Source organism: Hylobates moloch, unplaced genomic scaffold, assembly GCF_009828535.3.
Source record: "Hylobates moloch isolate HMO894 unplaced genomic scaffold, HMol_V3 SCAFFOLD_2, whole genome shotgun sequence".
NCBI lineage: Eukaryota > Metazoa > Chordata > Mammalia > Primates > Hylobatidae > Hylobates > Hylobates moloch.
In genome coordinates, this window is record NW_026652277.1 from 152,598,459 (window position 1) to 152,624,078 (window position 25,620).

The following is a 25,620-nucleotide window of genomic DNA, read 5'->3' on the forward strand; positions in this document are numbered from 1 at the left end:
AAAAAAAAAAAGGGACCAAAAAAATGATATTGTTGATTGGCATGGGTAATTGACAAAGTTATTTTTTGCAATTTGGAAAAACCGTTTACCCATAAGACCCATTGGTGAATGGGGGACTAAATCCCCATTTTCTGAAGAAAAGAAGCTTGTTTTTAAGACGTGTGGAGAGTTCATCTTGCACCCTCATTAACTACCAGGGAGGAGGACTTTGCCTTGGGTGGTGAAATTTGGCAGTGCATCTCACTCCAAGATGGGGCTGCCTTTCCCTTCCTCCTCCCCAGCACTGCATGGAAGGTCCTGAGCTATCTCAGGCTTTGTGCCTGGAGCTCCATTAGAGGCATTCCTGGGAAGTTCTTCTACTCTAGTGTCTCCAGCAGGGAGCAAATGTAGCCAGCTTCTCCTGAAACCTAGGAAGAGGGGAGGAGGCACCTGTCTTCTAATTCCTCAACACTCCAAGTGCAATCTCAGGTCCCACCACAGAACTACTGAATCCAAATCTGTATTTTAACAGAGTCCCTGGTGTTTCAGGAGCACTTCTGAGTCCAAGAAGCACTACTCCTCAGCTGCTGTCCATCCTTGAGCTGGCTTGGGACCTCTGGGCTCTGCCAGGAGGTGTCTCTCCCACCTTTTTTCAGCTTCTCCTCTCAGCCTGTTCCTGGTTGTCCCTTCAATATCATCCACTTTCCTTTTTTGGTATATAAATAATTCTGAATGAAATAATATAGTGATCACTTATGTGCCCATCAACTGGCTTAAAAATAAAGCCCTTGTGGACACCCTCACCCCAATTCTATCGTCAGTTCTGAGCACAGTACGGCAGGGGTGTAGAAGCCCCAAGCCAGGATACACTGGTCCCGTGGGACTCTGCTGCAGTGTTGGCACAGAATGGAGTGGTGCCTCAGCTGCTGTGGGGACCTGAGATCACATGGATGGCCTGGGAGGAGTTCAGTCTTGGGTCCGTACTCACTCACTTGAAGGGGCTGGAACAAAACTAGGAAAGTTCTAGCTCGACTGCTAAGACTCAGACAATGTTATAACAACTGAGAGATGGAATAGTGTTGGCTGGAGGAAAAGCATTTGTTCAAATAGGCATTAATGAGGCTGCCTTGTGAGCCCAGGAGGAGTTTTAGAGATCCAAAAGACCCAGAAGTAGGGAAATGGCATCCAGGATGTCTGTCAGCTGGAAGCAGGCCCCTCCACAGGCAGGACCCAGGGCCAAGACAGGAACCAACAAGAGCAGGGCTGACTCTGAGCCCTGGAGAGAACAGTCTCCTGGGCAAAGACAAGCTGGTGGAAGGTGGTTGTCCAGGCACAGGGAGCAAGGAGTCAGTTGCTAGAATTTGGATTCAAGATATGGCTTGGGTCTCAGGAATAAAGATGAGCTTCGGCCAGCCCATTTACAAAAGTGAAGATGCAAATTCCTAGAGACTGGAGTTGCTGAAATTCCTCTTGCTGATGTTCAAATTGGTTCTTCACTAAAGTGATTAAGGTCAAGGGGACTCAGCTGAGGAAGAGAAGAGGTGAGGAAAGGAGAAGGGAAGGTCGAATCTAGAGCTGGGTATAATCCAACATCACTTGATCTGAAAGGGGCTGGCTTTTATTTCTCAGCATTTGCAAGCAAGCCAATATATCTGAAATCCTAAGCAAAATTATAAAGCTTGGTCTTCCCCTCTCATCACCCTCAACCACACACACACAAACCATGGAACAAATACCCCAGAGCACTAGGAAGACTTTGTTCCCTTCCCAGAACTTGCTTTGAGCACCTTCTGTATGCCAGGCACTATGCTATGAATTGAGACTCTTCAGAGTGCAGTACCAGCAGCCTTGGCCTTCGACACTCCTGTCCAGTTATGGAGACAGACATGCAAACAGATCACTCCCATCAGTGTAGGAAGGCCCGTGCTGGAGGTGTTCCTGAGTTGCATGGCCACTGAGGAAGGGCCTTGAAGTGAAGATGGGTAGGAGAGAGGATGGAGGAGGCAAAATAAGAAGGAGACTTGGAGGGGAGACGAAACACCATGTGTGCCAGGAACCACAGGTACTTCACTGCTTCCTGAGCACCAGCTAAGGCAAGTGGAAGGGGGTGAGAGATCATGGGTTTTGGAACCTGAAAGTCCTGGGTTCAAACCCTACCTCTACCCATATCATGTGTGTGACCTCGGGTATGTTGCTCGACCTCTGTAAACCTCAGTTTTCTCCTGTGATCATTTGGGGATCCAAGAAAAAAAAAAGCATTTGAAATCTTTATTACTTAGTAAAACGTCCATATTCCTAAGAGGATGGGGATAAGGAGGAATGCATTCAAAAATAAGATACATGCCATACTGGTTACTAAAATTGCTTAACATTTATTGCTTCTCTTGGGGTTAGCAAGTTGTAAGCCTCATTAGATGCATACACTAAGAAATGGAATTGATTAGACTCGACCGTAGGAATAGATCAAACTATGTCCTCTTCTTGTTCCAAGTTTCCTCCAAAAGTAGTATTTTGTTTTTCTTCATCCTTGTACAGATACATTTAGTAGAGCTTACCACATAGCCTTCCCCTAACAAATTCCAAAGACGTCCACTGTCCCCTTATGTAATGAGGTACAATCAATGATCAATTAGCCATGCTAGTGGCTAATAGACAAGGAGATTATCTCCACAATCTCTCCAAAGATGGCAAATTATGGCTATTTGTTTCTTTTTGGTTTTGCAGCATTTTTTTTTTAAGACAAGGTCTCACTCTGTCCCCCAGGCCGATATGCAATGGCATGATCATGGCTCACTGCAGCCTCAACCGCCTGGGCTCAAGCGATCCTCCCACCTCAGCCTCCCAAGTAGCTGGGGCTATAGGCAGAGGGCACCACACCCAGCTAATTTTTAAATTTTTGGTAAAGACAGGATTTCACCATGTTGCCTAGGCTGATCTCAAACTCCTGAACTCAAGTGATCCACCCACCTTGGCCTCCCAAAGTGCTGGGATTATAGGCATGAGGCACTGTGCCTGATTGTAGATTTTTTTAAAATTTACCATATACTTGCAAATGAAATAATCTGATTATCTGGAGATTCTCAAGAGTTCAATGAAGATGATGAAAGAGACACTATGAAAACAACCTGGGAGGAGCTTGACAACTGTTTGGCATCATTGCTCTATCTTCCTACTTAGAAGTCTTTTCTTCCGAGTCCACATTGAAAATAGACAGTATCTCTTCACTAGTGGGTAAAATTACTAAGAACTGAGGACAAGCTAGAGATAACCTTCTGCCAAGTCAAGGCACAGCTGGAATTCATGCCATGATTTTCATCCGCCACACTGAACAACTGATGCCTGCAGCCAGGCATTGGCCATAGTGGCTCCACCATTAGCAAGATCAGTGTTTAACGGTGATGGTTTTGATCTCAGTGAAGAAGTCGTAAGAGTCCTTGGCTCCTTCTCTACCTATTCCAGAACTCTTCATCCCCCCGAAAGGAAGGTTCAGCTCCCTGATGAGCCAGCAGTTGGTCCAGACCAAGCCGGACTGCAGCTTCTTAGCCACTCGGTGGACGCGCCCCACGTTGCTGGACCACACGGTAGCCGCCAGCCCATACTTAACGTTGTTGGCTCTTTCAATCACCTCCTCTTCGCTATCAAAGGGGACGACACACGTCACTGGACCAAATATCTCTTCTGTCATACAGCAGGATTCATCCTTAATGTCTGTTATCACCGTGGGAAGCATAAAGTAGCCTGCCTGGTTCCTGGCAGGGAGGCTCATCTTATCCACTCCCTCACCGCACCAAATTTGGGCACCTTCAGCAAGAGCTCTCTTGACGTAACTTCTGACCTGCGTGGGTAAAAATCATAATTAGCAATGTTTTACCATGTGGCTTCACACAAATCAGCAGAAAATTCAATGTTTTCTAATCATCTCGGAAGGAGGAATAAGGTCATTCCTAAGAAATCTATGGTCGATTATCTTATCACTCAGCTGCTAAGCCAGAGGGCAGAGGCGCTCCAAGCATCATTTGGGCATTCACCTTTCATACATAAGGGAGGGAAGTAATTATTTAATGTCTAAGTGCCAGGAACTCAGATAAGTGCTTTTCATACAACCTCACTCGATTGTCTCAAAACATTATTAACTATTGTTAATCTATTATTATCTTCTATTTGCTGATAGTATAATTGAGTGTAAAAAATATGAATGGTTCATAGAGCTAATAAACAGTAAAGTTAGAATTCACACTCAGGTATATTCCGTAGCTAAATACACGAAAGAATATTTTCTCCCTTTTTGGGAGCTATGTCCATTGCAGAAAATGGGAAGAGAAAGATGTGTAAGATTTAGTTAAAGGCCAGAATGCCCTTTAATAGATGAGCTTCCAGAACAAATCATTTCTAATTTCTAGTCTCATTACTGAATATACTCTGAAAATATATCTAGGTAATATATTTTAGCTAACTATAATGGGAAATAAATTATGTAGCAAGTTAACTCAGTGACTCAGAGATAATGACAGATGTATATTAACAATGGTTGTAGAAATAGCTCATAATAATTATACATATATAAACATTGTTGAAGTCACAGTTATATGTTTTTCTACTCCAAGGGGTATTATAAGCAAAAGAGAAGTATAAAAGTAGTCCTAAAAATTAAAAATGTAGAACAGCAGTAAAGAAGTAAACCAAAGACAGGGTAAATTTTGCAATAATGTTTTGGATTTTTACTTATCTATCGAGCATTCTACCCCAGGATTACATTAGAACTCCATTGTAGAACTATATTCAGTGTAGAACTATATGTATATTTTCTATGTAAAATAGAGGTAATGTTATTCTATTATTAAATTTGCTCCAAGTTTGTAGAATTAATAAGCCATGAAGTTAAAGACTTTTTTTACAGACAGTGTCTCACTCTGTCACCCGGGCTGCAATGCAGTGGCACGACCATGGCTTGCTGCAGCCTTGAAGACTCCTGGACTGAAGAGATCCTCCCACCTCAGCCTCTTGAGTAGCTGAGACTATAGACACAAGTCATCATGTCTAATTCATTTTGTTTAATTTCTTACAGAGATGGGGTCTTGCTATGTTGCCCAGGCTGGTCTTCAACTCCTGGTCTCAAGGGATCTGCCCAAAGTGCTGGGATTACAGGAATGAGCCACCACACCCGGCTCAAGACTTTTTTAAAAAATAGAACATTTGGTACAGATTTATATTCCCTTCCATTAACTTCCACTCCCAACATCCATAGTGCTCTCAAAGCTTTCCCAGAACATATGCTATTCTAGTTTGTGGGTAGAAACTAAAATAAGTTTGTACCTCTCTTGATCCCTACTCTCTTTCTTTTTTTGAAAATAACTCATCCACACTAATTAAAAGTTTCCAAAGGTGAGTGTCCTGTGTGAATAGGGGAATGGAGGTGCAGCTGTCCAGAGGCCCTGCTGGGATGCAGTGGCTGAACTTCATCAATGATTCAGCACGGCACGAGGAGTACCTGGCTTTAGACCATTATGTCGAATGAGATCACACATGGTTTATCTCTCAGAAGCTCTTGGAATCATAAAAGATAAAGAGAAGTGTCAGTCTTCAAACTGTGAACTTACCAAAACATTTAATATATAAGGTGACTCACACTAATTGAATTCATTTCCTAGAAAAAGTATGACTAGATAATATCCACCCCAGCAGCTCGGGAACAGAGATTTTCAATAAATTCTGGGGGTGGGGGGCAGGGAGTGGAGAAAAAAACCATGACTAGTAATATGCTATAAATGTAAGAAATTATTATAAAATTTTTTCTTCAGGAGAGAGAATAGTTAGTACTCAGTAGCTTTAGACATAAAATCAGAGCACGGGGTTAGAAGAGTAACCGGAGAGCCAAGTTGTATTCAAATCCCAGTTCACCCATTTACTAGCTGAGGGCTTTTAGATGTCCTGTGCCTCAGTTTCCTTATCTGAAACATAGAATTAACATGGTCCCTAATTCACAGGGCTCTTGAGAGGATTAAATAAAATAACATATACAAAAGATTTAGCATGATGCGTGGCACATAGTAAGCCTTCTTGACTGTCAGCCTCTGTGGTTATTGATGATGTTGGTGATGATGAAATGACTGACCTGACACTTATTAGCTCAGAGACCTCAGAGATGCCCCTCATTCTGTAGGTCAGGTTTTTTATCTGACAAAAGCGGACAGGAAACTGCAACAGTGGGCCTTGCTTAGGTCTGAAGCCTGGCCCTAGCAAGGGATGCACCCGTCAGCTTCTTCTATGCTTCCTCCAGCCTCATTGTAAACCCTCCAGAATTCCCTCTATATAGTTGCCTGCATCTTTGGGTAGGCAGGTACACAGCCAGATCCTCCAGAGTGTCAAGTAGGGAAGGATTCAGGAGGTAGAAAGAAAACAAGTAATCCTGCGAAAAGGCAAATAGAGACTTATCTTCAATCCACAAGGATAGAATCCCCTGCAGGTTACTGAGCATTCCCATGGAGTCACTGGGACCCTGGGAAATCATGCCTCCATCTAGGAGCATGCTGTATCTCCATAAATCCTTGAGCCCTTGGCCATTACAAAACAACTTTTACATATTCTAATTGGAGTCTTTCACCAACGGCATCGCCACCTATTGTGGCAATCACGCAGATGTAGGACGGACACGAAAACTCCAGACTCCACATGGCCAATTTGATTTGGAGAAGACAAAAACACACCACAGGGGCAGAGAGTGCTGGAATGCAGATGGCAGCCCGGTCTTCCTGGGCACTCAGCCCCAAAGCTTTCTGGGGTAACATGAGGAAAGATGACCATCAGCAGAGGGCATCCACTGCCTCCTCCAGCCTAGATGCTTTGGCACACGGAACTGAAGAGTCACAATCTGAAGAGGCCGTACTTAACGTTTCTCTAGGTGTTTCTATTAGCTCTCTCCCAAAAGGCAGAGACAGCAGGGCTTTCTCGCTAGAACTGAGCTGAAAGCCTCATCAGGAGTCCAGCTGGTGGGAAGCTCACTCAATATAAAGCCATATCTCATTTCATCTGTGCACACACTCAGAGTGGAGCAGTGAGGATGGCAGATGCTCAGTGATCCTCTAAGCCACAGGAAGATGCGGTCAGCAGCCTGCTTCCCAGCAGAAGGTAGATCCTCCTGAGGCTTTATACAGAGGAGGTAATGCGGGCAGAGCTGAGAGGAGTTCTACTCTATGTGGGAGGGATCAGACAGGACAACAAAACAAGGCAAGCCACATAGACACCAGCGTTTTAGATGTGCTGTGGTTATGGAAATACCATCCTTATTGTTTTTCCCTTGAAAAACTTGGCTGCCAATAAGTACCATTTTCAAGTTTTCAACAGTGAATAACTTTTTTTTTCCTTTTTTTGAGAGACAGAGTCTCACTCTGTCATCCAGGCTGGAGTGCAATGGTGCGATCTCGGCTCACTGCAACCTCTGCCTCCCCGGTGCAAGCGATTCTCCTGCCTCAGTCTCCTGAGTAGCTGGGGCTACAGGTGCAAGCCACCACACCTGGCTAATTTTTGTATTTTTAGTAGAGATGGGGTTTCACCATGTTGGCCAGGCTGGTCTCAAACTCCTGACCTCAAGTGATCCACCTGCCTCAGCCTTCCAAAGTGCTGGGATTACAGGCATGAGCCACTGCACCCGATCTAACAGTGAATAACTTTTTAACCATGTCCAAAATCTTTCCCCTTTGAAGCAGTGGAATTTTGGAGCTTTCTGAGATGAGTGCAAACTATTTAGCTATACTTAGTTTAAATAAGAATAGTTGCTGAAAAATTATTTTCTATAAGGATCAAGCAGAAAATCAAAAGTAGTTGATTGAAAAGTCTTCAGTTGAGTTAATAGTAACGTGCTGGTTTGTTAGCATGAACAGATGTACCTTAGGACTGTAAGATGCCAACAACAGGAAAAACTGGGTGAGTGGATATAAAAACTCTCTGCCTTATCTTTGAAATGTTCTATAAATCTTAAATTATTACAAAGTAGAAGGATTATTTTATTTTTTGAGACAGCATCTCACTGTCGCCCAGGCTGGAATCTAGTGCCATGATCTCAGCTCACTGCAAACTTGACCTCCTGGGGTTCAGGTGATCCTCCTGCCTCAGCCTCCTGAGTAGCTGAGACTACAGGCACGCACTACCACGCCTGGCTAAATTTTTTTGTATAATTTGTAGAGACAGGGTTTTGCCATGTTGCCCAGGCTGCTCTGGAACACCTGGGCTCAAGTGATCTTCCTGCCTTGGCCTCCCAAAGTGCTAGGATTACAGGCATGAGCCACCATGCCCAGCAAAGGTTTATTAAAAAAAAAAAAAGAAAAGAAAAATTGACTGAGAGAGAAAGCATTCAATGGTAAAAATATCTAGGGGCTTTCAAAAGTTTTTTTAAAAGATAAATTTGAGTTTATGGCCTTATATTTTAATGTGGTCAGAAAAATTTGATAACTGCTAAGATTCATCATTTCCAAAGTGATCCATGGCACCTAAGTATACTAAATTGAAATGATATTAAGATAATACAACTAACATGTGAAACAGATGCTTGATTTTCAGGCATAATTTGGTTTAGTAGAAGATGGCATTTCTGGACTTAGATACGTCCAGGAGAAGCTGGCACCATGTCTAGGGCTTCGGCAATATTTCAAGTTTTAAAAATATTGAATATAATAAGTGGTTTAGATCTATTAGAAATCTTGGTTTTAAAAATATTGAATATAATAAGTGGTTTAGATCTATTAGAAATCTTGGGTTTTGTCCACAGCTTCTGCAGCTGTGATACTAGAAATAATGAGGAATGAGGAATAGTGGCATTCTCATTTCTCCTTCCTTTAGGGGAAGATGGGGTTGGTAAAAAACATGGTGTATAAGATGGGGTGATGTAAGCACTATGTTAAGGCAAATTTATTATTAGGGAGGTGCAAGGGATGAAAATTAGCTGTAAAAATATTAGGAGCTCTGACACGAGAATCTTCTTCCTGGGAGTCATTGTGGTCAAGCCTGGCAAAGTACTGTAGGTCCCCTGATTCCCTGCATGCACAGCTTGGACCTGGCCAGGACAAGGGGAGCCCGAGGTAAACCAAGCTCTCCCTGCATGTCTTAGTCTGGATTCAGATAAGAACTTGCTTGACATAATCCAAATAGGGAGCTGGGCTGACGCAGAAGCAGGGCCAGCCAGAGAGGGACACATCTTCAGAAACTCAGAGTAGGGTGTCCCTCCCACCTGTATGCCGGTGCTACTGGGACATGCACTTGCAAACTGAGTCCTCTGCTACCATCTGCCATGGACAGAGTCCTCATACATACTTGCCTGATAACAAAAACTATCACAAGAGACTCTACCAAAACCACAGCCTTGCACAAAGGTCACTGCAACCTTGCCCAAAAACTACTTCTACAAGGATGTTTATACAGTAACTGTCCACTCAACCTTGGACTGGTGCCCCTATTTAATAATAAATCACCCTTGTTATTGATCCTTGTAGCCAACAATAATTGTTTCAAAACAACATTCTGTCACCTTCCTCATTTTACCTTTAAAAATCCTCGTCTTCCTTTACCTCCCTGGCAATGCCCAGAATCCATCACAACACGCATATCCCAGTTCATAATCTTCTGGCATTCATTCCCAAATAAAATTCATTCTTTATTTCCTTAGAGAGTCCTTCTCTATGTTGTTATTTTAGGTTGAAAGGTTCTAACCACAAACCTACTAAAGAAAAGGTAATCCAGGTCTTCTCTATGGAGTCACTCACAGACACAATGTTCAGGGTATATATTTTACTCTAGGGAAATATATGGATATTTTATGCTGAAATATTCTGACACCTAAACTCACTAAATTCCGTGTTTATTTTATGGGTGATGAAAACTACTAGGAATCACCAAAACACAAAACTAAAGTTTGAGAATTTGGGAGGCATTCCAAATGTGAATGGTGTCTTTAACTAAATATTATCATAGAAATATCTTGGTACCTTTTTAATAATTTGATTCTTGAGAAACACAAGAACAGTGGAGAAATATGAACCTGCAGAAATTTTTTCACTTGTATATTTGTAGTAATGCTGTAGAAATCTGAAATTAGTTTTGATAATAATCTAGATGTAATTTTTTAGATTCCTAAATTGGCATTTAAAAAGTCAGATTTGTATACTATTGAGGTATTAAAGATCCATATTTAACCAAATGTTTTCAGAAAACTAGATACCAAAACTACTTGTGACCTAAGCTGGAATCACCAATACTTGTACCAATGATGAAGAGTTAAAGAGGAATTTCAAGCCAAACCTCAAAGGCATGTATGTGTCTATATGGTCCCTTTATCATTGTTATGATTTAATGATCAGCGATACTAGAGGCTCCAGGCTCGGATGGTTTCAAGTGTTTTCTTGGAGAAAGGCTGGATTTTAGTTTCTGTGTTTATTTTGTTTTCCTTTCAGAGTCTTGATGCTGAGTCATGCTGGCCAGAGACAGCCAGGACCTGTGCATTTTGGACCCATTCCAGGTAGTTTAAGCTAAGGATCAAAAACAATTCAAGGAAAATGGATACCTTAAATTTGGGGGATGTATTGTAACTGGAACACATCATGTGGTGTTAATTCAGTCATTCACCCAACAAATACTATGCACCTACTATGTTCCAGGAGCTTTCTAGAGTCTAAAGATACAGCAATGAATAAAACTGACCAAGAAGCTGACATTCTAGTCCAGAGAAGATAGTCAGTAAAGGGATAAGATATATATATTGCATGTCAGATGACAGTAAGAACCGTGGAGAAAAATAAAGCTCCAAAGAAGTCAAAGTTTTAAAAGGTACCACTGTATATAGGATAGGCAGGAAAGCCCTCATTCAGGTGACATCTACTCTCAGAAGGGGAAGGAGAGAGCCATGCGTACATCTGAAGGAAGAGCATTCCAGGCAGCGTGAGCAACAAGAGCAAGGGCCAAGAAGGAGGAGGGTGCCTGGTATTTTCCAGGAAGAACAGGAGGCCAGTGTGCAGGAGTGGAATGAGGAAAGGGAAGGTCACAGAGGTAATGGGACAGATCGTAGCCAGTTTCTTAGGTTATTCTAAAGACTTAGGTATTGGCTGTGAGTAACATGGGTTATGACTATACATAGCATGACACATCATCACCAGTGATGAAATAACTATGATATTGAGCAAGGTTTAAAAGGTAATTTAGCTACATTAGAAATATCAGCATAGACTCAAGACCCTTCTTTTTTTTTTTTTTTTTTTTTTTTTTGAGACAGGGTCTCATTCTGTGACCCAGACTGGAGGGCAGTGGTGGAATCTGCAACCTCCACCTCCCAGCCTCAAGCAATTCTCCTGCTTCTGCCTCCCAAGTAGCTGGGATTACAGGCATGTGCCACTACCGCCGGCTAATTTTTGTATTTTTAGTAGAGACAGGGTTTCACCATGTTGGCCAGGCTGGTCTTAAACTCCTGACCTCAAATGATCTGCCCGCCTCAGCCTTCCAAACTGCTGGGATTATAGGCATAAGTCACTGCACCCGGCCAGGACCCTTCTTAAAAAAGGCAGTGTGGCCAGGCATGGTGGCTCACACCTGTAATCCCAGCACTTTGGGAGGCCAAGGTGGGCGGATCACCTGAGGTCAAGATATCAAGATCACCCTGGCCAACATGGTGAAACCCCGTCTCTACTAAAAACACAAAAATTAACTGGGTGTGGTGGCACACACCTGTAGGCCCAGCTACTTGGGAGGCTGAGGCAGGAGAACTGCTTGAACCCAGGAGGTGGAGGTTGCAGTGAGCCAAGACCACGCCATTGCACTCCAGCATGGGTGACAGAGTAAGACTCTATCTCAAAAAAAAAAAAAAGGGCAGTGTGTGTGAAGCACCACAAGGTTTTAAGCCACCTCTTCTTGGATGTCATTGGGCCACTTGTCACGTAATAGGAAATCCCCTAATGGGCACCCTTAAGCTCAAATGCTTGTCTTGATTACAATTCTCCACTGAAAAGAACCAAGGCTCAGTAGAGAGAGGTCTTGTGGTCCATGTGCAGCAGAGCAATTGAGACCACCTGAGGCCGCCTGTTGTCAGAGGACAGAGATGCCTACAGGTGGGCCTCCAGTGGGCTCAGAAGGACAGGAGAGCAGGTTAAAGAGAGGGCCCCTGGAGTAGTTTTAAAGGTGAGGGCATGTTGCCCATCTAGTATTGCATTTCATAAACACACAGAATCTGCAATCTATGCTAATTACTAGAACTCATTAGCGTCTTGTATAAGTCATCACAATATTAAATATTTAATTCTCCAGCAGTGGCCCATTTCAATTTAGTACATGTTTAAAAAAAAAGAAGAAGAAGAAGCCTCCTGTGGCCAAACAAGAACATACTGGGCATCAAAAATATTGTATGAAAGTCCACAGGAATTACAACACATTGAAGACAAATATTTAGAGTATCACAGAGAAAAGCCATAGCTACCAATATGAGTCAAAGTGTGGCATCAGTTTCTCTCCCTTTCTCTCTCTTACACACACACACACACACACACACACACACACACACACAGAGATCATTCAACTGATACAGAAAAGTCAATACTTTTATTTGTTTCACTAATATATATTCTCTCACTGGGTAACTAAAATAGTTATTATGGCAGCGACTAAAATAGAAAAGAAATGGTGTGCTGTTGAGTTGATACAGAAAGAACTTTGAAATTCTGAGCAAGTGAACTGCACAGGGAACCTCACACTGAAGTATTGCCTGAGCCTGCTGAAAGCTATTCTAGGAGGTTAACTTTTGTTCCACTCCTTCCTGTTTCCCAGGAAGCAGTCCGGGGCATACTAACATTGTTTTTCACCAGTCATTTGCAAGTGTGGGCAGGCAGGCAGGGAGCCCTACTGTCCAAAAGAGCCAGAAGGAGAGAGAACAAGGGAGTCTCTTGCACCTGGAAAGTCTTCATTCCATGAAGGACCGTCCACAACTGTTGGTCTCCCCGGACATTCTGGGGACCACTGCCTATGTACCAGCAATCTTGTAGGTAAATTTAGCTGAAGAAAAACATGCCATGCTGGTCATCCTCAATTTAAATAAATGACTACAAGCCTCAAGTGAGCCCTTTGAGCTGCTCTGCTAATAACTTGGTCATTTCCCAGTCCTTTCTCTCTCCTGACCTACCGCGAGATTATTTCAAACCCTCTCCTCCCTCCTGAAACCTTCAATACCTTTTCCCCTCCTCACCCTGATGCCTATTGCACTGAGAAAACAGAAGAAATAAGGACAGGCCTTCAAGCTACTTCATCTTTCCATCTGCAGGCAACTGTGTTGCAGTGTCCTGAAAGTCAAAGTTAAATATAGACAAAGTGGGAGTGCACTGTGCAGTGTCAGGGATTTCTACAAACTTACATAAATGCTCTGTCTCTCATTGGCTGGCTGATGGGGACAAGTTTCCCTCAGTGGCACTGAGCTGAAAGCAGAGTCCTTCTGACTCCAAAATGTATGACTTATTTTGGGAGTCACATCTGGTAATAAATTAAAATAACCCTAAATTGCAGTCAAGGGCCAGATCTGCTCTTTTTTTAAAAATGACCCTAAAAATCTGAGTTTCATTAATCACTCAGAGACTATCAGTGGTTTCTTCCAGATAGGCTACCCCTGGTCCCCCACTGACTAAGGACGACACAATTTAGACTGTTTGTGTTGGCACTTCTGGCTATAAACCAGAGGCAGGACTTTTCCAAAGAGAATGTTTGCCTATGGAAACCACTGGCACTCTTCCATATCACCCTTATTAGCTGATCTTTATGTTTTGAAATTTGGCTTCCCCTCTCTACTGGTGGTATCTCTATGCTGACTTCTCAAGTTCATTAATTTCATGTGGTGCACTTTCACTGGGACTGCATTTGCATATTCATATCCACAATGTTTAGACTCTGTGTCCACAATTTCTCCCAGGTTATAATTTTTCAAAAATGGGGTAGTAAACTAACAATATTTCAGAGTCTGATGTGTGCTATGCTCGTACTGAGCGTCTCTTCAAATAAGAACTTATTCTGTAACTTACATGGCAGAAATTTACTTACTTTCTCTAAATGTGCTTTACTTATCAGAGCACCCATGCTCACCAATGGATCAGAGGGAATGCCGACTTTCCACTTTCTGGTAGCTTCTACAAATCTCTTTAAAAATTCACTATAGATGCTCTTCTGGACAAAGATCCTGCTGGTACAGAGACAGATTTCACCCTGCCAAGAATGAGAACAGGGATAAGGCTGCGGACACTCTCCTTCATGGATAGGGCACCCTGCACTTTTGAGTACCTGCCATGTATCAGGCACTGGTCTAGGCAATAGTGTACAATGGTAAATAAGACAAAGTCCCCACCATGTGGAACACATAGTCTTGTGGGAAAGACAAACAAAAACACAAGTAAATAAACTCGATAAATAATATAACTTCAGGTTGTGATCAAAGCCATAAAAGAAAATTAAGCAGAGGATGGGAATGGAAACTGATTGCATGGGCAGAGGCAACTATTTTATGAAAGGGAGTCTTGGAGGGCACTTGCAAAGAGGGGATATTTGCATGGAATCTTGACTGATGTGAAGGCATGATACGGGAAAAGATCTGGAGGTGGGGAATTCTTCAAAGTACAGAGGACCTGCAGCAGGAATGAACTGGTGTGCATGAGGAAAAGCAAGAAGGTGGGTGGGGCTGAGGCTGGAAGAGAAGGCAAGGACAGGAGGCACGTGGTAGGAGAGGAGGTCAGGAGGCTAGCAAGGCTCTATCGTGCAGTCTCACAGGTTCATAAAGAGATTATGTTTTATTCTCAGTATCATGAAAAAATAAGGGAAGGTTTTAAGCATCAGAATGATATGATCAGATTTACATTTTAAAATGCTCATTCTGGCAGCCATGGGGAAATAGGATGGAAGGAAATAAGTGTGGGAACAGAGCAGAGGAGTTAAGAGAAAATTCCAGAAGTCCAGATGCATGTAGGTAGCTGGGACCAGGGAGGCATCCATGGAGATGCAGAGGAGTGAAAAGGACCCACTGAGTTCAACAGATTCTTCCAGGGGCACGGGACCTCCAAAGTGTGATGCAGTTGGCATAGATGCACTGGAGAAGTGATGAGATTCAGGATATACCTTAAAGACAGAACCAACAAGACCCGTCGATGGAAAGAGAGGGCAAGAACAAGAGTAGGCCGCAGAGTGGGTGGTGGTGCTGTTCGCTAGAAGGGCAGACACGAGGTGGAAAGAGGATTGGTATTGTAAGGAAGGGAGAGGGAGGGAAACGAGAGCTCTGATTTGGACATGCTGGGTTTCAGATGCCTCACAGACACCAAATAGAGATGCTGAGTGTGCAGGGGAGGGGTTATAACAGATTTCTCAGTGAAAAATAACCCTATCATTTGAACATAGCATGTAACAGTTTAGACTTAGACTTAGCATGTAACCACATTCTAGACTTTCAAAGCATTATTTATGCATGACAAGTACAAAAATGCATAAATATTTTCACCATGTTTGTGTTTGACTTCACAACAATCCTAGGAAATAGAAGGTTCCTGATTGTCTTGGTATTTGTACAAAGGTTCATTGTCCAGATTAAACTGTTAATGTTTTGAAATAATACATTTTTTTTGCAACCAGGATCGCTGTTAGGATCATCTCCATATCTAACTTGGGAAATGTCTAAACACTTGATAGTTTCATTTGCACAAGTGCCCTGTGACATCAGGGAAGGAAAGCATGACGAAGAGGCTAGAGGGGTTTACCCAGTTCCCTGTTGCTCAGTGCCTAGAAAGCGTAGGTAAGCATACCAGATGCCCACAAGAAAGACTTTGGAGAGAGTAAGGAAAGGACAGTATCATTCGTTGAGTGCCTATTGTCAAGCCAGACACTGCGCAAGGTGCTTTCCTCATTATAAATAATTCTGTAGCCTGTTAGCTTTTCCAGTTTACAGTTAGGAGAAAAAGTTTTGAATTAGTACATGTCCAAGGTCACACAGAGATGCCTCAAAAAAGCCAATTACATTCAATTAAGGAAGAAATATGCACGACACGGAATTCATCGCTCAGCTAAATCAAGCTGCTTTATTTATTTTGCCTAAAATCCATTTGTGACCTTGGATTAGCCAATTAGTTAGGTGTATGTCTCTTTCCCTATTTCCTTTTTAAAACAACCACAAAAGGAAGGTTCTCTGGGCAAACTCAAATCCTAGCACAATTCTGGTAGGAGAGAAGATTACACTTCTTATCTCCATGTTCAGAATTTGTTTTGTTTGTTTGTTTTTGAGATGGATTCTTGCTCTTATCTCCCAGGCTGGAGTGCATTGGTGCTAACTCGGCACACTGCAACCTCCACCTCCCGGATTTAAGAGATTCTCCTGCCTCAGCCTCCCGAGTAGCTGAGATTACAGGCGCCCACCACTACGCCCAGCTAATTTTTGTATTTTTAGTAGAGATGGAGTTTTGCCATGTTGGCCAGGCTGGTCTCGAGCTCCTGACCTCAGGTGATCCACCCACCTCAGCCTCCCAAAGTGCTGGGATTACAGGTGTGAGCCACCGTGCCTGGTCCCTCAGAATTTGTTTAATACAGAGTTTACCTTTCTCTCATCTTAGTTTCTCAGTCCACAAAATTTGTCCCTTGTTGTCTCTAAGCCATGAAAACACTTGGTTTAAATGTTCACCTGAAACTTGCTTAATGATTAAATTAGTTGTATTGTAAAAGTATATTGTCTATTGATCCAGAAATTATATTTCTAGCCACTTCAAGAGTTACAGTGAGAGAAATAATTACACTTACGATTATCATGAAGATAATAATTGAAAGTAACATTTTTCACTCTATACTCATGAAAACCCTGTTAGAAGACATCATTATTGTTCACATGATTTTATTAGTGAAGCAATACAGGTTCAAAAGTTTATGCAATATTCAATGTTACCTGAGTTAGCTCAATACAGACATCTCTCATTTCACTGCTGTTTCCTTCTATGAAGTTCTAAGTCTTTGGCCTATGTCTTTATTCTCTGTTAAAATAAAAATATCCTTTGAAGAAAATCATCCAATGTTTATGTACACCTGCTATATCCTGGGCAGTATTCTAAGCATTGACATTGAAAATAGCACACAAAAGCAGGCAGCGTTTCCATCTTCTTGCAGCCTACTCTTTAGTTGATCTGGTCTAGTGTTCTTAACTCTTTGGAATGCCATAGCCTTAAAGAATCTGACAAAAACTACAGAGCCCAGAGAAATATCTGTTATGTAATTTCAAGAGCTACAACGATGCCCTGAAGCTGATCCATGAATCCACGCTGAGAAATCTTCTCTAGTCAGTTTCAGGTATTTGGAACTCAGTGTATGAATGCATTTGGAATACTTTTGAAATGAGAGTAAGGTTTACTGGGAATAGGACATTTGAACCACAAGCAAAGACAGGGTTTAAGAAAAGAATAAAAGACAAGACAGGGCAACTGTGTGAATAAAGACATGGAGATGCTTGGAGCAGCAAAATCAATCATTCCACCCATGGCTGGTACCTGATAAAAGCTGTGCAACTCAAGAAGAGGAGTTTGCTGAACAGAAGCTGTGACTCTGCAAGGCCACTAATTAATGTTAAAATTGGGCAGAGAGTTAAGGGAATCACAAAATGTACTGATCCTGCTTTCTCAGAAATGGCACTGGATTGACCTGCTTGCTCCCAGGCATTGCACTGTGATGAAACAGATCCAGCTTGACAGGGCCACGGAGGGGAGGGAGAAGAACCCCTGGGGACATACCTGGTTGGCAAAGCTGGACCTGACAGTTGCCGGAATGCACTCATCCAGGTTGGCATCCTCAAAGATGATGGCAGGATTCTTGCCCCCCAGCTCCAGGGAGAGCTTCTTGCAGTGGGGAGCGCTCAGCTGGGTGATCCGCTCGGCGGTGGGCTGGCTCCCGGTGAAGGAGATCAGGGGCACCTCTGGATGGGACACCAGGGCCTCACCCACCCTGGGCCCGGTTCCAAACACAATATTGACCACACCTGGTGGAACACCTGTATAGGAAACAGTATCAGTTATAGTAATTCTCAGTATGTTGAAGAGTTCAAGTTACATGGAAATTCTCCTTTAAAGTCCAATCGCTTGAATGGGAGTGGGTGGGGATGGAGGAAGCACTTGGGTTTTACAACACTTGGAACTTCTATGGCTGCCTCTGGTTTAATAGCAAAGCAAAAACCACAGAGCCACCTCTGCCCACAGTACACACCAGGTGGGATTCCACTGGATGCTTTGCCCTAGAGAGATGCAGGGTGGAACATATTTTAGGTGATTCATTCCATAATACTGGCTAGGCCTTAGGGGTTGAGGATGCAGAGATAGTCTCAGGCAGGTCAAGCCCACTAGGGGAGCAGCACCCTGCTCCATCTTGGTGTCCAGGAGTCACAGTGCAGTGTGAAAACGTTAAGTAGAGAGATGTATACATGCTGCAGAGGTGCAAAGAAGAGATTGACTATCTTGGCCCAGGGAAGCAGGGCAAGGCTCCCCAGGGAGGGTGGGTTTCAGGTTGGAAGTCATGTCCACCATGCCTATAAACAGCATCATAACACTGTAGGGCCAACTTACAAGTACTACAACAACCAAAAATGGGTGCCCCAATCTTTTGTATCACAAGACTCTGCTACCCTGTATCTTCGTGCATTTATGCATGTGTTTTCTTGTTTTATTATTTTATTTATTTATTTATTTATTTATTTATTTTTGAGATGCAGTCTGGCTCTATTGCCAAGGCTGGAGTGCAGTGGCACCATCTCAGCTCACTGCAACCTCTGCCTCCCGGGTTCAAGAGACTCTCCTGCCTCAGCCTCCCAAGTAGCTGGGGTTACAGGCGTGCACCACCACGCCTGGCTAAATTTTGTATTTTTAGTAGAGAGGGGATTTCATCATGTTGGCCAGGCTGGTCTCGAACTCCTGACCTCAAATGATCTGCCCACCTCGGCCTGCCGAAGTACTAGGATTACAGGCATGAGCCACCACGACCGGCCTATCCATGATGTTTTCTGGACTTACTTGTTCATTGCCTGCACACAACTAGAAGGCACGCTAGCTAAGGCAGAAACAATATCTGTTCTTTGCTCTCCAATGTTTACTCTGTGCCACAGCCTAGTTTGGCATTCAGAAATAAAAATAAAATCCTAAGCTCCCCCAGTTGACTGAATGGAGCCTCTCTTGGCCAAACGGATCCCAGAGAAACCTTAAAAACTGAGTTCCCAGCCATTATGGGATGAGAGGTCAAACACGCCATAGTATGACTCTTCCTTATTAATCTTTAACCAGAATTCTTTCCTGAGTGTAAGCAGAAACCAGCTCTAAAAAACAAGAAATGGATAACCTATTCCTTTGTTGCCTTCAGCTAACCATCTGAAACTGCAACCAAATTTTCCTCCCTCTTCACAGTTTGGATGTGACAGCTCATCAGTCTAACAACACATCCCTTCCTAAAAACTGACCACCATCTCTGGACTGGTTTTGGCTGACTTGCCGAGGATACGTAGTGAGGGTTTTCATGTCCTCTGCTTCACCTTTTGATGTCAGATGGCCAAAAACTCCACCCTTGGAACATGCTAAGGCTGCCATTTTTTGAGCACGTGGTCCAGTGAAGACACATTAAGCTCATCTGTGCATGCACCTGTTTCCCCTTTCATAAATATTCATGACTCCTCCCATATCCTACTGAATGTGAATATTCAGCCACTCTGCTCAGGATAAATTTCTGTTCCCTTTGCCCCACTCCAAGTACTTGTTCTCCGCTTTGGGCAGAGGCTACGCTTCCCAGCCTGCAAGATGGCCAGCCTGCAGGCTGCAACCCTTTATAAGAAATAAAACCCTCCTTTCCAAATGCATGAACCTTATGATTCTTCAGTTGATAGCACATGGAACTCAAACCAGTAAATGCAAACATTAGATAGGGTGCTTACTGTGTACTCACCACTACTATCCATGACTCACACCCTTCAGTCCTCACAACAGCCTTAGGATGTAGGTAGTTTTATTACACTTAGTTCACCAGGAAGAAATTTGAAGCAAAGTGAGACTGAATAACAACCAGTAAGTAGCAAAGCTGACAGGTTAATGACTGTTAAGTAAATGAATGAGCAGATGAATGCTTAGTGTACATTATTCAAATTAGAAATGGTTCATGAATGGGGAAGCTTTAAAAAGAAAATCATCTTTATAATGTCCAAAAAGAAAGTCATCTATATAATCACGCTGTGTCTAGGCAGTTCTTAAGCAGTTCTTAGGGTTTGCCTGGAGGTAGCAGAATTTATTCCCTCTATTTCCTCAGGCCTGACCTACGGTAGGTGCAGAAATCTTGCAGCATCTCGGCTTTGTGACCTGCTTCCTTGTTTCTGGTTTCCTTCCCTTTGCTCCAGGTTAGACAGTATCTCCTCATTAGAAACATACTCCTTTGGATACAACCCATTTCTTCCAGAATCTATGTTTAAATTATAAATAATATAAATACTAATTTCACACTGATGATCCATTATCATCCAGAACATTCTCCCATAAAGCCACAGCCTTGGCCCAATCACCTTGAAACTACAGTGAAGGTCCCATCCCAGTGAGTCCTCAGGAGACGGGTAGGAAGATTCCATAAGTCATGATGGTGCCTAGCAGAGCCCCACTTCTTTTTTTTTTTTTTGAGATGGAGTCTCGCTCTGTCGCCCAGGCTGGAGTGCAATGGCGTGATCTCTGCTCACTGCAACATCCACCTCTCAGGTTCAAGCGATTCTCCCACCTCAGCCTCCTAAGTAGCTGTGATTACCGGCACTTGCCATCATCCCCGGCTAGTTTTTGTATTTTTGTAGAGATGGGATTTCACCATGTTAGCCAGGTTGGTCTTGAACTCCTGACCTCAGGTGATCCACACACCTTGGCCTCCCAAAGTGCTGGGATTACAGGCATGAGCCACCGTGCCTGGCCAGAGCCGCACTTCTAAGTGTTGCATCTCTTTACCCAACATGTACATTTGTTGAAATCTAGTTTAGGTCAGTTCTGGATTGTAGGTCACTGTCAGAGGAGTGGCTGGCACCATGTGAGAGCACCCCAGCTCTGGGTTGGGGCAAAAGCAAGTGTGCAAGGAGAGGCCCCCTCTCAGTAGGTGATGGGACAAAACAAGGACAAGTCTCCCACAGTTTCCTGGGTAGGGCCCCGCATCTCCACCAGTGATGGGGCGTGCATGTGGGTGGACGGGGTGTGGGGCAGGAGGGGGTGGACTGTTAGGCTTTATCAATCCTGAAGGCAAAAAAATGAATGGAATCACTGCTAATGTTCACAGTAGCATTTTAACCGAGGGTGAGAGAGAACGCAGAAGCACTGCATATTTATCCCCACAGTAAAATGAGCTCACTGCGGCAGCGGATTGCTTTCCCCACGGCAGTATTATCATTTTGACTACATTCCCTTGGGCTTCGATGCTAATGTCGGCTGGCCATTACCTCTCAGTACCATTTTGACGTTTTATCCAGAAATTAATGGAATTTTTCTTGAGATGTCTGCCCTCTAACTTTGAAGAGATTCTGGTGATAAGAGAAGGAAAGCAGTTTAACTGACAAATAGCAATTTAGCAAAACTCAGGGGAGGTGGCTAACAGACAAGTTAGGAACAGACGAGAACAGACTAGAAGGAAACCCCTCAAATGTAAGCGCTTGGCAGGGTGGCAACAAGAAGAATTTTAGGCTTAAATAGAGCACACACACACCCACCTACACAGATACATCTCCTGCTCCCCACACACACACCTAATGGGACGGGCCAGGAAAATGCAGTCAGTGGGCACTCCAGGAATGAGGGCAAATATTTGGTGCCCCCAAGAAGAAAATGACTATTCCAGGAATCCCACAAAAGTATTCACTGTGTCATCTTAAAAATGAGTTTATTTTAAAGGAAGGTTATCTGTCAAGTCTGTTTAAATGCCCAGGACGAGAGGAGCTAACTCTTTAAACATCCAGAATGAATTAGTTATTTTCGCTTTTCCCTCCCCTACTAAAAGCTTCTCTCACATTGCTCTAAAGCAGATGACACAGATGTGGTTCACATTCCTTCCAATCCCAGTGGAGAAACTGAGGGCTCAAGAGAGGAGCAAGGTGAACATGACACTCTATATTTGCCAGGGGAGAAAGTTTCAGCCCATGGAGGAAAGAGGAGAAGGGCTATCTTAGTTTAATGGGCTTATTAGTTCCCAAGAAATAAGATCAATGCTGTGCAGAGATGGAAACAGAAACTCTGGTGCAGGCCAGGTTCAGGGCAGACTGGTTGGGAAAGATAACTCATCATCATCCAGAAGTGCTTGGTCTCAGGAGAGAGTGGTTAAGGGAACACGGCTCTGCACGCCACCCCTGCCTCCAAGTCCCAGTAGAGGGCAAGCCCCAGGCCTAGTCACCAGGCAGGGAAGAAATATGTCGCGCCTTTGCAGACACCACAGACTTCATTTTACAAAGAATGAGATTACACTGTGAGGTCTTTTGTAGGCGAGGAACATGGGAAGGGTCGGCACATTTAAATGATATACCCCGCCCCACCCCCTCCACCTCGAAGCCTGGGATCTCCATAGATGACAACTCAGAGTCCTAGGCTGGGAGGCCTCATTCCTCTGGAGGACCCTGGGATCCTAAGGCCCAGTGCCATTCCCTAAACAGCCTCAGTTTTGAGCCATCATCTTCCTCATGGAGTAAAGAACTGGCTAGGGTTTACTGAAAGTTAATGTGTATGTCTGTGCTTCTAAGAAAGGTGTTCCGAAGCGGGAGAGAGGGATGGACTCTTACCCACTGGGCATTCTATGGATACAGGAGAGCCCAGCAGTGCCTCTCTATGGGCTGAAAGGCAGCAAGGAAAGACTCAGCTAGAAAGACAGTGAGTCTGTCCCCACCACCCAGCACTCCTGCCCTGGCTGTGGGGTGACATAGCAAAAAGACCTCACATTAAGAGGACTTCTCACAGGAGGGCTGCTGGGGTCTCCTGCCTGCTGCCTTCAAACAGTGCCAGCCTGTGCCTGTGCGGAGCTACAACCCAGAACAAAACCAGGAGCGCATCCTGAATGCGGCCAATTAACTATTAGCAGAAAAAGAACAAGGAGCAAACGTGTGAACCTCGATATGCTAGGAAGAGGCCATATTGTATTAGCTTTCCAGTAGCAGTCCCAAAGGCAGGGAAAACTGAAGGATGTATATTTAGATCTCTTGAAATCGGGCTACTTCTACTAGGTATTCTATAGACAAGCAAACTATAGGTGTACCTAGCAATATTCTTATTGTCATCAAGATTAACTTGTGATTCAACTTAAGATTTTATTTTATTATTATTATTATTATTTTATTTATTTATTTATTTTTTTGAAACAGAGTCTCGCTCTGTCGACCAGGCTGGAGTGCAGTGGTGCGATCTCGGCTCACTGCAAGCTCTGCCTCCTGGGTTCATGCCATTCTCCTGCCTCAGCCTCCCAAGTAGCTGGGACTACAGGTGCCCGCCACCATGTCTGGCTAATTTTTTGTATTTTTAGTAGAGACAGGTTTCACCGTATTAGCCAGGATGGTCTCGATCTCCTGACCTCGTGATCCACCCGCCTCGGCCTCCCAAAGTGCCAGGATTACAGGCGTGAACCACCATGCCTGGCCCCAACTTAAGATTTTAATTGACTCTCTGGAGCAGGCAGGTGTCTTTGATTTGATGAGGCTGTTTAAGTCTGTGTCACTATTGTGCTGCCAGTCGCCCACCCTGGGGAGTGGAACTCGCCTGCAGTAGCACCATTCTGGTGTTGAAGACAGGAAGCAGGGTGAGGGAACCCTGTGGGTGGAGGGGATTTCCCAGACAAGGACCAGAAAGACAAAGCCCACGACGTCACTGGAATCGATTGTGCTGCTGAGTGGAAGATTTCTATAAACTATAGCTTTGCTCCAACTCTGTGCCTGCCCCCCAACCCCAACACCTAATTACCTGCTTTATCCAGGAGTTTGCACAACATCCACGCAGTCACTGAAGTCAGCTCACTGGGCTTGGCTATCACAGTGTTCCCTGCAGCCATCGCTGGAGCTATCTTCCAGGTCAGCAAGTAGAGTGGCAAATTCCAGGGGCTGATTAGACCAGCTAAGAGATGAGAGCAGAAGCACTGCCTGTAACGGCATACCCCTCTGAGGCGGACTGGCCAAGTGGGGTTATTAACGTAAAACTCCTTCACGCTGCAGGAAACTTAGCTTACTCTTCTAATTTCTTCCCAAGCTTTGCTTATTTGTAGCCACCTTCAGGGAAATAATTCTAAAATATATTCCAAGCAACTGTGCCTTTTAAAACAGAGTAAAGTCAATATTATTTACCCATTTCTTGGTGGTTCATGATTATGAACAACAGCAATATAAACTCCAGAGCTAAAGAGTTGTCACCTATCATATACACAAAGGAATCTAAATCATTCTATTATAAACATACATGCATGTGTATGTTCATCGCAGCACTTTGCTATTCACAATAGCAATAGCAAAGACATGGAATCAACTCAAATGCTCACCAATAATAGATTGGATAAAGAATACGTGGTACATATACACCATGGAATACTATGCAGCCATAAAAAGGAACGAGATCATGTCCTTTGCAGGCACATGGATGAAGGTAGAAGGCATTATCCTTAGCAAACTAACACAGGAACAGAAAACCAAACACCTGCATGTTCTCACTTATAAGTGGGAGCTGAACAATGAGAACACATGGACACAGGGAAAGGAACAACACACACCAGGGCCTGTCAGGGGAGAGTCGGGGGGAAAAGCATTAGGATAAAGAGCAAATGCTTGGTGGGCTTAATACCTAGGTGATGGGTTAATAGGTGCAGCAAACCACCATGGCACACATTTACCTATGTAACAAACCTGTATATCCTGCACATGTACCCTGGAACTTCAAAAAATAAAAAATAAAAAAACAGTTGTCACCTGTCACTAAACAGTTCCAGAATGTGATGCATTTTGAGATTTATAGACTGAGCTTTACTTTTTCAAAAACGTCTCCTTCCCCATTATTTTAACTGTTCGGCTGTTATTTCTTCTAACATGTTTCTTTACCTTTATTTCAAATCTGTCGTGGGTTGAGACATAAAATCTCAAGCTTTATATAATTATTCATAAAATAGGGGCCTATGGGTTCTGAGTGTTCCTTGTGAGGGCCCTCCTATGAGTAAAGCCAATAACCTTTTGTGCATGGACTGTGACATCCATTTTGGCTATTTAGAATATTTTTAAATAAAAATTCTCTCTAGATTGTCACTTGTATCCTGACCAGATAGATTTGCTGGATGAGTAACGTAACCAGCATCTAGAATATGTCTCCATGCAATATTCTGAAACTATCCAGGTTTCCAGCCACAAAACACACAAATATAAAAATCTACCTTCTGAAAGGAAATTGATTCACCTTATTTTATACTCTTTCCTCAAGCCTGTGCTATGAAAGTAAATACATCTTTTATATTATTAAATTTCCCATTGAAAAATCCATTCTTTCGGGGATAAAAATATTTTTGCAGCAAAATATATTAGCACACTTCTTAGGAGGAGGTAGAGCTTTCCACAATGCCTTGAAAACATAACTTCTGAAGGTTTCAAGGAACCAAAGCAATGAGATGTCCCATTGT

The 25,620-nt window shown here is 43.4% G+C and overlaps 1 protein-coding gene across 9 annotated transcripts in view; it reads right to left on the reverse strand.

Moving 5' to 3' along the window:
- Positions 1-2,265: 2,265 nt before the first annotated feature.
- Positions 2,266-25,620, reverse strand: part of HBS1L (HBS1 like translational GTPase) — a 220,996-nt gene continuing 197,641 nt past the window's right edge. For 3 of the 9 annotated variants that reach the window (XM_032159465.2, XM_058435576.1, XM_058435574.1), the window contains 4 exons: positions 23,931-24,080; positions 17,736-17,992; positions 14,032-14,193; positions 2,270-3,814 (listed from right to left, as the gene is read on the reverse strand). In XM_032159465.2, the coding sequence (XP_032015356.1) occupies positions 3,362-3,814; positions 14,032-14,193; positions 17,736-17,992; positions 23,931-24,080 (1,022 nt within the window). In that variant the 3' untranslated portion in view covers positions 2,270-3,361. Of the gene's footprint in view, positions 3,815-14,031; positions 14,194-16,955; positions 16,986-17,735; positions 17,993-23,930; positions 24,081-24,666; positions 24,888-25,620 lie in introns of those variants that run through there. The other 6 variants (XM_032159498.2, XM_058435573.1, XM_032159508.2 and 3 more) reach the window with 6 other exon arrangements.